The 11,710-nt window shown below is 44.8% G+C and overlaps 1 protein-coding gene across 5 annotated transcripts in view; it reads right to left on the bottom strand.

Moving 5' to 3' along the window:
• Gbf1 (golgi brefeldin A resistant guanine nucleotide exchange factor 1) overlaps window positions 1-11,710 on the bottom strand; it is a 135,155-nt gene that overhangs the window by 12,579 nt on the left and 110,866 nt on the right. For all 5 annotated transcript variants that reach the window (XM_026781113.1, XM_026781114.1, XM_005352402.2 and 2 more), the window contains 16 exons: window positions 9,094-9,288; window positions 8,688-8,877; window positions 8,341-8,481; window positions 7,957-8,045; window positions 6,590-6,792; window positions 6,004-6,127; window positions 5,614-5,739; window positions 5,268-5,350; window positions 4,119-4,355; window positions 3,756-3,849; window positions 3,249-3,425; window positions 2,364-2,428; window positions 2,152-2,275; window positions 1,891-1,962; window positions 1,680-1,774; window positions 1,296-1,449 (listed from right to left, as the gene is read on the bottom strand). In XM_026781113.1, the coding sequence (XP_026636914.1) occupies window positions 1,296-1,449; window positions 1,680-1,774; window positions 1,891-1,962; window positions 2,152-2,275; window positions 2,364-2,428; window positions 3,249-3,425; window positions 3,756-3,849; window positions 4,119-4,355; window positions 5,268-5,350; window positions 5,614-5,739; window positions 6,004-6,127; window positions 6,590-6,792; window positions 7,957-8,045; window positions 8,341-8,481; window positions 8,688-8,877; window positions 9,094-9,288 (2,169 nt within the window). The remainder of the gene's footprint in view (window positions 1-1,295; window positions 1,450-1,679; window positions 1,775-1,890; window positions 1,963-2,151; window positions 2,276-2,363; window positions 2,429-3,248; window positions 3,426-3,755; window positions 3,850-4,118; window positions 4,356-5,267; window positions 5,351-5,613; window positions 5,740-6,003; window positions 6,128-6,589; window positions 6,793-7,956; window positions 8,046-8,340; window positions 8,482-8,687; window positions 8,878-9,093; window positions 9,289-11,710) is intronic.

Raw genomic sequence — 11,710 nt, 5'->3', positions numbered from 1 at the left:
CCATTGCCATTAGTATACCAGGTTTACTTGTAGGTGGGAAGTCTTTGATGTACTGTCAATTTGATTTGCTTTTGAGAATTAAAGATTCTTTGGCTAAACGCTTTAATACTGACTGATAAGAATGGGGTTGTTGGGCTGGAGAGATGGCTCAGAGGTTAAGAGCATTGCCTGCTCTTCCAAAGGTCCTGAGTTCAATTCCCAGCAACCATATGGTGGCTCACAACCATCTGTAAGGGGGTCTGGTGTCCTCTTCTGCCCTGCAGGCATACACACAGACAGAATATTGTATACATAATAAATAAACATTAAAAAAAAGAATTAGATAATAAGAGGCTAGAGATAATGGGCCATGCAGTAATTTAATCAATACAATTTCTGTGTGGTTATTTCGGGTGTAAGCTAGCAGGGCAGCTGGGACAGAACAAAGGGACCTTCTTTCCAACACTACCATTCCGCCTGAAACTGTATTCTCCTCCTCCTCTTCTACATGCTTTGCCTACATGTATGTATACACACCATACATGTGCCTGGAACCTGCAGAGGTTAGAAAATCCTCTGGAATAAGAGTAAGGATGGTTAGAGCCATTAGTGGGTGTTGGGAACTGAACCCAGGTCCTTTGCAAGAGCAGCAAGTGCTCTTATTGGCTAAGCTATCACCCTAGCCTGGACATCTGGACATTACATTTCTTTTTTTTTTTTTTTTTTTGGTTTTTCGAGACAGGGTTTCTCTGTAGCTTTGGTGCCTGCCCTGGAACTAGCTCCTGTAGACCAGGCTGGCCTCGAACTCCCAGAGATCCGCCTGCCTCTGCTTCCCGAGTGCTGGGATTAAAGGCGTGCACCACCACAGCCCAGCTTGGACATTACATTTCTTAATTTCAATTCCATTTGTTCATATTATCACGAGGAAGTATGGCTTTGCGTACAGATCTTAATCTTGTGACTGTTGACTCTAACTGTTGTTCAGTACTAATTTTTATACTTGAACCATGAGATCTTACCTTTGGGGTTTTACATGTAAGGATAAGAACTTCAACACCTCTTCCAGAACAAGAAACCATATACGAGATGAGGGACTGCTAAAAACAGCAGCAGCCCAACCCTAAAACAAACCTTATGTCTAAAACCATTCCAGGCCCATCCTCAATGCCCCTGTTAGACTGTACCAGCCCTGAGGTAAACCACTGTGCTAAAGATACAGGATACTGAATGGACTTTATGCTTAGGCCATATCCACAGCTGAAACTACGACCTTATTCCTTGTATACGTGCCCATCCTCTTACATGCACTTGCTTACCTGGCCACTAATCTCTTCTCTCCGGAGCAGCCGAATGGCTAGGCGTAGAAGCCCTACCACTGCTCGTTCCACAAGAAAGCAGAAATCCTGTGCCTGAACACACAAGTGGTATAGATGATCTCGAACAGTCTGCCATACACAGCCCACACGGTCCCTAAAAATCATGAAGGGTAAAGGACAGTCTCAACTGGACAGGCCACTAGGAAGTAAGTCTCCTAGGCCTTTCACAGTTCACTGGAATTGTGCCCTACGCAGTCAAGCACATGCTCTCCCCTTGTGCCCAGAGCTTCATGTGTTTCTTGCTCCCAGAAGCCACTCAGCAAGATGGCTTTAGGCTTCAGCACAACCTCAGGACAGGTCTGCTTAAAGATTGCTCTCTCCCACCTGTTCTCCAACACGATCCTCAGCAGCATCTCCAGACAAAAAGCAGCATCTTCTTCATCGTATGTCTCTTCATCTGGGGTCACTGAGACCAGAGCCTAGAGGGCAACAACAGGGAAAGTAGGAATGGAAGAGAAGCCAGCACTGACTCTGTCCCAACAGAAATTGAGGCACACACCACTACCCCATTGCCTCAGACCTCCTCATCTTGTACCTTCATAAGCTCCTGCAGTGATTCCAGCTGGAGGAACTTGCTTTCTGTGATCATTTTTTCTGGGTCACATTGCTAGAGGGAATATAAGAAAGGGAATTTATAATAAAGGCTATAGGGAAGAGAATTTCCAAAAGCCAGGGAAAGCAGGAAGAATTGTCCTTGTTACAAGCCTTACATGATTATACTCTTCAGTTCACAGGGTCCCCTCTTTCTAGAAGGAAGGAGTCTAGGATTTCTCATGAGACACAGATGGGCAGTTACCTTGATACAGTCCAAGGCCACTCTCTTGGCTTCCTGGCTCTCTGTAGATGGGCCCCGTACACTGGACTGCTCAGGACCACTCAGTGTCAGCCAGCTCACAAAGCTAAGTACTGATGACTCTCCTCTGTAGGAGAAGGATACATGTCCTGGTGAGCAACGACGCTCTGACTGCCTCCCTCTCCTAAAGCCTCAACCAATGGGTCTGCCCTTACCGGTTTGATGGCATCTCCTCCCGCTGTAGAGAGATCTTGCCATTGGGATCCACAAAATCTTCTACCTGGAAAATAGATAAAGAGTAATTTATTTCTATGAGGTTAAGAGCACTTTTTGCTATTGCAGAGGACCTGGTTTAGTTCCTAGCACCGACATGGTGGGTTACAATCATCGATAACTCCAGTTCCAGGGACTCTGATGCCTTCTTCTGACCTCCATTGGTATTAGGTATGCATGTGGTGCATATACACACATCCAGGCAAAATGCATATACACATAAATCTAAAAAGCAATTAAAAGGAATTACCTTGCCAGGTGGTGGTGGTACACGCCTTTAACCCTAGCACTTGGGAGGCAGAGGCAGGTAGATTTCTGCCTGAGTTTGAGTGAGTTCAAGGCCAGCCTGGTCTACAAGAGCAAATTCCAGGACAGGCTCCAAAGCTACAGAAAAACCCTATCTCGAAAAGCCAAAAAAAAAAAAAAAAGGAGAAAGAAAGAAAGAAAAGATCTGGGCTTAGTGGGACACTGACAGTAATGTAAGTACTGAGGCAGAAGCTACATAGCAAGTTCAAGACTAACCTCGTCAACTTAGCAAAAGCATGTCTCAAAAAATAAATAATTTCGGCTGGGCAGTGGTGGCGCACGCCTTTAATCCCAGCACTCGGGAGGCAGAGGCAGGCGGATCTCTGTGAGTTCGAGACCAGCCTGGTCTACAAGAGCTAGTTCCAGGACAGGCTCCAAAACCACAGAGAAACCTTGTCTCGAAAAACAAACAAACAAAAAAAGATACATGATGCAAAAGAAACAGAGAAGAAAGGAAGGAAGGAAGAAAGGAAGACGGTGTGGGGAAGGGGGGAAGGAGGAAGGGGAGAAGGAAGGATTACCTCCACCATAGCCTTGGGTAAAAGTTGGGCTCGGAAGAGCTGCAGCATAGCCTCCATGATATTCTTCCAGCCCTCCCGAAGGATGTCACCATGACGATGGGCCAAATGGAATACTGTCTTGGCTGCAATGTGAGCTTTAGGGTTGCTTCCAAACACACTGGGCAGGTTCTCAATAGACTGGAAAGGCGATGTCAAGAGGCTTAGGTTGGTTCATGTCTGGAAAGGAGGCTCTTTCAGGTTTCTCTGCCTATGGTTCCCTGACAGTCTATCTGCTAGATACGCTTCAAGCTCCCTATAATATTAGTGGGAAAGGTCAACCTGACCAAGGTCTTCCTATGGTATCTCCTCCCCAATCCCATTACATGAGATGGCACTATTCTCATTCCAGAACTTGCCAGTCAGAAATGGCCTAAGCTTGTTCAAGTGGGTACATATGGTAGATGTAGCCTCCATGGCTGAGGCTTATTCTCCTTTGGGGCTCTAAGCATAGTTCCTGCTCCAACTCACCTCACTACTGAGAGCTGTGAACTTGCACAGAGAGATGATGAGATTGTCAAACACATCGCTGAGGCCATAGTGGGCGGAGATCATGGCACACTTCCTGTAATGTCACCCCCATGACAGAAACAATCACTGGAAGGCCACTCAGCCCTCTCAAGTTCCTAAGCAGCTTCCTATTGGTTCTTCCCCAATGGGTCACAGAAAGAAATCTTTTAACTCCAGTCTGTTTAAGATTGAGATTTCCCAGGCTCCAGCCTCCCTCTAGAAAATCAGGAGACATCCCATTCTGAGTCAAAGAGGCTTGGGGGCAAGCCCATGTTAACTTAGTGAGATGGAAAAACAGGAAGACCAAGGCCAAGGTTGGGCTACCTGAAGCCTGAGATGGCTTTTTGGATGATGGTCTCTTCAAGGCTTTTATCAAAGACGTAAGAGAGAGCAGCAATAGTGGGGCCCCAGGTCATAGTGAAGAGGTCAAGGTCATAGCTGCCAGGAGGGACGCGAAGGAATATGCCCTCAGGGGTAGCACCTCGATGAAGCAGCACGTTCCACACATAGTTCTCACGGACCAGGCCTGTCTGTTCCTCAGGCATCACGATCTCCTCATTCCTGTTAGAGGGGAAGAGAACTAGATGCACTCCTGTGAACATGCTGCTTCCAAACTAAGAAAAGGGGTTTCACCTCTACAAGTGTCTCCATTCTATGAGGCTATCACAGCCGCAGCTAAGTGATCTGTCTGCAGCCACCTCTGGGCGAGGGAGAGAGTGAATGCATTCATAATCTCACAATCCCATCTCTAAGCCTTCAGAGTTCACATTCTTTCTGGGTAGGGGCATAAACATCCGCCTTTTCTAATTTATTATAAAGAACTAACAATATAGATATGGTGGCACATATCTATAATTCTAGCACTTGGTAGACCGATGCAAGATCGGGAGTTCAAAGGTCAGACTCAGCTACATAGCAAGTTTGAGGCAATCTGGAGCTATATGAGGCTCTGTTTCAAAACATTACCAAAACAACTAAGTTTCCTATCTCTGACTCAAGCTACCCTCTAGTACTGGGCATGATGACTCTACAAACCAGAGAATGCATTTTGTGAGTTCTCCAGGAAAACCAGGTAATTTGGGATCAGGAAATAGGTTCATGATACCTCACTTAAGAGGAATAGTTTGGATTGGAGAAGTAGCTCTGCAAAGAAACACATTCTTAGTTCAGTCCCTGTTACCAAACATGTCCACACACACACACACACACACACACACACACACACACACACACACACACACACACCCCAGAGTCAATTTGTATGGACCCTAAGGAATCTTGGAGGTCCATTTTTGGGTTCAGGCTTCTTTAAACAAGAAATGAGCTGTCACAGAGGAGGCTGCCCAGGTAAGTCTCAAAGCTAAATCCAGGGCATGAGAGTCACTGCAGTCTGATGTGACTCTGACAACAGGAAAAAGAAGCAATGTATTTCTCTGTAGCAGAGATGCTACACTACTCTCCAAAGATACTCACTTGATGGCATGGTACATGTCCTCCAGGATGTCTTGCTCAAAGTCCTTGCCTCCATTCACACCTTTTAGGTTTTTTCGAAAATCCTAGAGATAGGCCATTATGTTTTCCCTTGTGTTAATGCTGTGTACCACCCAAGGAACTCCTTAAGTCTGTGATAAATAGGACTTTGGAAACAATTAAGTGAAAGAACCCATTCTCCTTCCCAGTCCCTCATCTGAATTGGTCAGCCCTCCCTGAGTCCCTTGACAGAATTCTGGCTCCCATATAAACTGGAAATTTCCCTTATCTTTCTTGTTACTTTTAAAGCTGTACTGGATCATCTCTCTTGGTTGGAGTCCAAGCTTACCTCCAAGGTCATCGGTGCATTCTGTTTGCGAGCGTTGTGGTTGTGCTGATCAGTGTTAAGCATGATGACAGCATAGGCCAGGGCAAAGCAGGCATCGCTATTGGCAAATGGGGAGCCATTACAGTTCTGAAAAATCAAAGACAAATGTCCTTTTCTGGCCAATTATATCCTTGCTTCCACCAACCCACTGGTCGGTGTTGGTTTACAAGTCGAACTATCAGCCAGAAAATGGCCGGCCAAGTTCTTGCCAACTCCTTAACTAAAGTTTCTCCATGGAAAGCCCACTGGTGGACTCTGAACTTTCTTAGGAGCTAAGGTTTTTAGCTGACGGAACAAAGAAACCCTAAAACTGATCAGGATCCTTGACTGAATTTCTAACACTAGACCTACCCTCCAATGCTCTGTGAATGCTTCCAGCAACCTGTGAATAACTGGTGCTTCCCCGGGCAAACGGAAGGCTTCCAGGTAGAGTCGGAGAGCTTCATCAAGACGCAGACCCTGAAAGCTGAAGGTGCTACAGAGAGAAAACAGAGTGAAGAGATTGGAGGCATGGAAGTTGCACACGTCAAGCTGTTTGTTTTCATAACCTTCTCTTAGTGAAACAGAGGAGGCTGATAGCTCTGGCAAAGGAGTGGTACAGCCTGGTCATTCCTAACAAAATTCTTAACCTTAGCACTCACATTAGCAAAACTCTTGTCTAGAGAGCTCACCTCTCAGAACCCTGCTCTATGCCACTTTGCAGTGCTTTCATTGGAACATAGGGGAGGGTTGCTAAAGCCTGCATCAGCAGGAACTGGCAGGGACTTCCTTTGAGGGAAGAATGCCCTATCCCTTCAGACAGCTTCTCCTTCCTTTCTTCTTTCCCCTGCACTTGCCTATATCTCTTTCTTTTCTGTGAACCTCGGGCATGCTAAAGGACCACACCACCACTGAGCGATAGATATCCCAATCCCCACACAGTTTATTTCTTCCTCACCTCACAAAACTCTCCAACAGGTCAATGTTTTTGCGGTCACTCACAAACTCTCCAATCATTTTCTTGTCTAGTCGAGGGTTCTCTCGGAGCCACTGGGCCACCTCTGTGTTATCCATTGGGATAGTGAGGAGGCCTTTTTCCTGTAGAAACTGGATCCCCTTCTTTGGTTTTTGATTAAACTGCTCTGTGCCAGTAATCAGCAACTAGAAGACAAAGACTAGAGGCATCAGAAGTTGCTATGCCTGTCAGTTAGATAGGCAGGCTAGACTCTACTGTAGCATACAGCTGTTCACCTAACAAAGCTCTTCAGACATGGTTCTAATTAATTCTGACACTGGGTTGTATCGGCCTTGGCTTTTCCCCATCTTCCCATCTCACTGGAACTGTCTGCAGAGTTCCTTCCTACTCCTTCTGAGTGGTCCAGATGACCAGAGAGCCACCTCCCCTCCTCTAATGAGAGCTCAGGAAGATGGAGAGGAGGCAAACTAGTGTGGCCTTCTCTTCAGTTCTATAGCCATCTCTGGCATCTATGGACAGCCAGCATCATGGTATAGCTGGGGTGAGAGTCCCCTTCCTTCTTGGGCTGCCTTGTTTCTAAGGTCCTGGGTTTGAAGGTTAGGCAGATTAAATGATCTCTTTTCACCCTGTATGTCTAGTCACAGACCGGCAACCAAATACATTTAAAAGAGGAGGAAAGGACTAACTAGAAGTTTTATGTTAAGAAAACCCAAAACTTCCACCCCTAGTCAAGAAGCTATTTACAACTGACACCTGCTGCTGGGGAAGAAAGAAAAGATAAAACAAAACAAACAAACAAAAAAGAAGCTAAGCTTTAGCACAGCACTCAGGAGGCAGAGTGAGTTCAAGGCCAGCCTGGTCTACAAGAGCTAGTTCCAGGACAGGCCCAAAGCAAACAGGGCAATAAATGATTAGAATTTTTTTTATCTTTTCAAATGAAGAAAGACATAAACAAACAGCTATTTGTACTTTATTAAAGCACCAGAATAAATATCAATTCCCTTTTACTACCAATCACCGTGCTAGACCTAGAGATGAATAATAACTTTTGCTGACTGACATGACAGTAGCCTCCAAAGCGTCTGTCAGCACCACTAGGAGTATCTCGCTGTTGGCTGGAGGAGCTTTGCTCAGAGGTCAACAACAGCAGCACAGCTTGGGTGTAAGAAAAAGAGCGGGAGCAGTTGCTGCAATTCCAGAAAAACTATAGACTAGCCTTGGAAGCCATATACTGACGTACTAAGAGCATCCCCATCCTTGTCCTCTGGGACAGAACCCAATTCTACAGAGGACCTCACACAAGGTGTGCACACGTGAACACACGGGAATGTATTTTTGTATGTACATACCTTTTTTTTGTTTTTAATTTCAATTAGTTCCCGTGGATCTGGCAGAAGACAGGAAAATCGAGGCGGCTTCCTGGAGAACTTTTTGTCAGCTAGGAATGAAAGGAGGAGGAAAACTATAAGATCTTTCACAAGGTTACTGATACTCACCCCAGAAAAAACAGAGCAGACTCAGAGATTTCCTTCTCCACAGTCTCCAACCTGCTAGAAATTTTACCTTCTGGGACTCTGTTTTCTTTCCTTTCTCTGGGGTTTAAAACAAGGTGAACTGCTAGGGCTCTTTCAGGTATGACGTTAGGCCACTCAGTTTCCCCATACCTCCCACTTCTCCTTCTCTCTAAGTCCTCTAGTTGAAGGGGTTTAGAGTCATGGACACTGAGTACCCACCCCCAGAGTCACCGGCTTCCTCCACATCATTGCATACTGGTTTCCCATGTTCTGCTGACAGCCATCCTCCACTTGGACGATGAAGGCCTAGGGCATCTGAGGCCATGCCTGTGGCTTTCCCATCAATGGCTCCTTTCTCAGCTGGTAAAGGAAGAGACGTGAAGACTTATGACTAGGAAGCCAAGCAGTATTGAAGAAGAGGTTGAGTCCTAAGCCAAAAAGAGCTATATGTTCTTATACTGGGCACCAGCCACAATTGGTAAATTCAAGACAAAGTAAGAAGGGCAAGGGAGGAGAGGGGAAAAAAGAAAGGAAAAAGAAAAAGAACAATAAGAGATGTTTCTAACTATTGTTAGTTTCTTTGGTGCCATCCACTGCCTCGTTGTCGGGTCTGGCTGTCTCCTTTTTCTCTTGCTGGGTGAGGGTGTTGAGGACTTTGGCCTGACAGTGAGCCTCAGTGCTGTCAATAACTGTCAACAGGGCATCAAGAGACAGTAGGTGTGTTGTATAAAGCTGACCAGACACAGGAAAGGCATTCTGGAAAATAAACAGATCCCATGAGACTTGAAGTTAGAATATTCTTCACCTGATTATTTTTCCAAAAATCCAAAAACTTAGGACTTCTCCACTGTCCTTACAAAATTCCTTCCTCCTTCCTGTTCCCCATCTCTGAAGTGCCCCCTCTCTGTACCAGCATCACTACCATCTGGGAAACTTCTTGGTAGGTCGAGGCCAGTTAACAGTGCTCAGCACCTTGGACAGCAGCTTGGTGAGGTCTTCAAAGAGGTTGGAGCAGTAGTAGTCACAGTCATAGTTGATGTAGAGCTCAGTGACGAAGCTGGGGATGCGCCAGAGCTGCACAACAGCCTCCAGCGCCATCTCCTTCATCTCATAAGGCATCTTGGGGTTTTCAACAGTGATGATCTCCATGAGTTTTTTGATGTACATCTGTCAACAACCCAGTGACAAGCATTTGGGTGGGGCAAAGATAGGAGAGAAAATTGTAAAGGAACAATATTAAACAGGAGGCATGTCTCAAGAGACACCAAAAGGTCCTCCATCCCCAATAATATATCCCTTCCTTGTCTCCATGATGGGTGAAAAGGCTCTTATTCCTATTCCCTGTCTTTAGCCCTTTTTTGTGTGCTGTCTATATGAGCCCTACCCTAATCTTATTCTGGCAATTTAGCAGCAATACTGGCTTGACTTAGAAGAACTGTTAGATAAAAAAGCTGTCCCATTCACGGGAGATTACCTGCCAGTCTCATATTTGGATTCTCATACTCTTTAAAAGCCAGTTTTGTTCTGGCTTTTCAGCTCGCAGCAATCTTGTCTCAGCCTCCTAAGTACTTGGATTATTGGCATGAGCCACCATGCCCAGTGGTGTGTTTTCCTATATTATAATTAATCAGGTTTTTTTTTCTGAGTTCCTCTTAATTATTCTACTACATTGGCTAGTTAATGACACAAAGTATGGGGGCCAACATATCCTCTACAGGCAGCTCATAAAAATCTCTCTCTAGAGACAGGCCTCCCACCCTCAGAGCTCCCCCTCACTCTCTTGGTACCTCCAACACACTATCCCGAACAACCCCCCCCCCCCGCACTGCTATATCGCAGCCCCAAACTTGGGCCAAGACACCCTGCTTGACCAGAGGTCATGCCAGCGGTCAGAAGTCCAGGTAGGTCCCCTTTCAGTGGACCTCCAACTCTCTTGGTGCCCCCATCACCTGCCCCCTCTACCTTGTTGTTACTGTGCCCCAGCCCCCAACTTAGGTGGAGATACCCTGCTCAACCAGAGGCCACACAGACCACCAGAAGTCCAGGTAGGATGTCTGCCAGCAGATCTCCCCCACTTTCTTAGTGCTACCCTACCCCATTTCTAATCCTCATTGCTGTGTCTCAGCTCCCAACTTGGGCAGAGACCATTTGCTTGACCAGAGGCCATACTGGCTGCCAGACGTCCATCCCTAACTCAGATGGTGGCCTGATGTTCAACCACAGGCCACTCTGGCCAGAAGACCAGAGAGGAAACAAAGGCAACAAAGACAAACTGAGAAACCAGCACCTAGATCTATAATCACCCCAAACCCAGATGCCAGTGTAAAAACACAGTTAACAACAGCCAAGGCAATTTGTCTCCATGAGAATCCAGCTATCTACCACAGTACATTCTGAATATTCCAACACAGTTGAAGCACAAGAAAAACACCTTAAAACCAACATTATGGAAATAACGTCCTTAAAGAGGAAATGAATAAATCCCTTAAAGAAATTGAGGAAAAGACAGACAAAAAAATTGGAGAATATGGATAAGTCCCTTAAAGAAGGCAAAAACAAAACAAAACAAACACTTGAAGCAAACAAAACTATTCAAGACATGAAAATGGAAATAGAAGCAATGAAGAAAACAACAATTGAGGGAATTCTGGAAATGAAAAATCCAGGTAAGTGAACAAGAACTAGAAGCAACAGAACACAAGAGATTGGAGAAAGAATCCCGGGCGTTGAAGATATTGATAGAAGAAATAGATACATTGGTCAAAGAAAACGTTAAATCTAAAAAATTCCTGATACAAAACATCCAAAAATCTGGGTCACTATGAAAAGACCAAATTTAAGAATAATAGGAATAGAAGAAGGAGAGGAGTCACAGCTCAAAGGCCCAGAAAATATTTTTTTATGATTTATTTATTTTTATTTTATGTGATTAGTGTTTTGTTCATATGTATGTCTATGTGAGAGCATAACAGATATCTGTGAGCTGCTATGTGGGTGCTGGGAATAGAACCCAGATACTTTGGAAAAGCAGCCAGGGCTCTTAACCACTGAGTTATCTCTCCTGCCCCCAGAAAATATTTTCAACAAGATCACAGAAGAAAATTTTCTCAACCTAAAGAAGACATGCCTATAAAGGTACAAAAAGCTTACAGAACACCAAATAGATTGGACCTGAAAAAAGTCCTCTCACCACATAATAATTAAAACACTAAACATATAGAACAAAGAAAGAATATTAAAAGCTGCAAGGGAAAAAGAACAAGTAACAAATACAGTAAGATCTATTAGGATTATACCCAAATTCTCAATGAAGACTGTAAAAGCCAGAGGATCTGAACAGATGTCTGCAGACTCTAAGAGAACACAGATGGCAGCCCAGACTACCATACCCAGCAAAACTTTCAATCAACATAGATGGAGAAAACATGATATTCCATGATAAAGTCAGATTTAAACAATATCCATTTATAAATTCAGCCCTACAGAAGGTACTAGAAGGAAAACTCCAACCCAAGAAGGTTAATTATACACAAGAAAACACAGACAATAAATAATCTCACACTAACAAAACCAAAAAAAGGGAAACACA

Source organism: Microtus ochrogaster, chromosome 8 (genome assembly GCF_000317375.1).
Source record: "Microtus ochrogaster isolate Prairie Vole_2 chromosome 8, MicOch1.0, whole genome shotgun sequence".
In the NCBI taxonomy this organism is placed as follows: Eukaryota; Metazoa; Chordata; class Mammalia; order Rodentia; family Cricetidae; genus Microtus; species Microtus ochrogaster.
The sequence above is the reverse complement of the archived record's forward strand: the minus strand, read 5'-3'. Positions and strand labels throughout refer to the sequence as shown.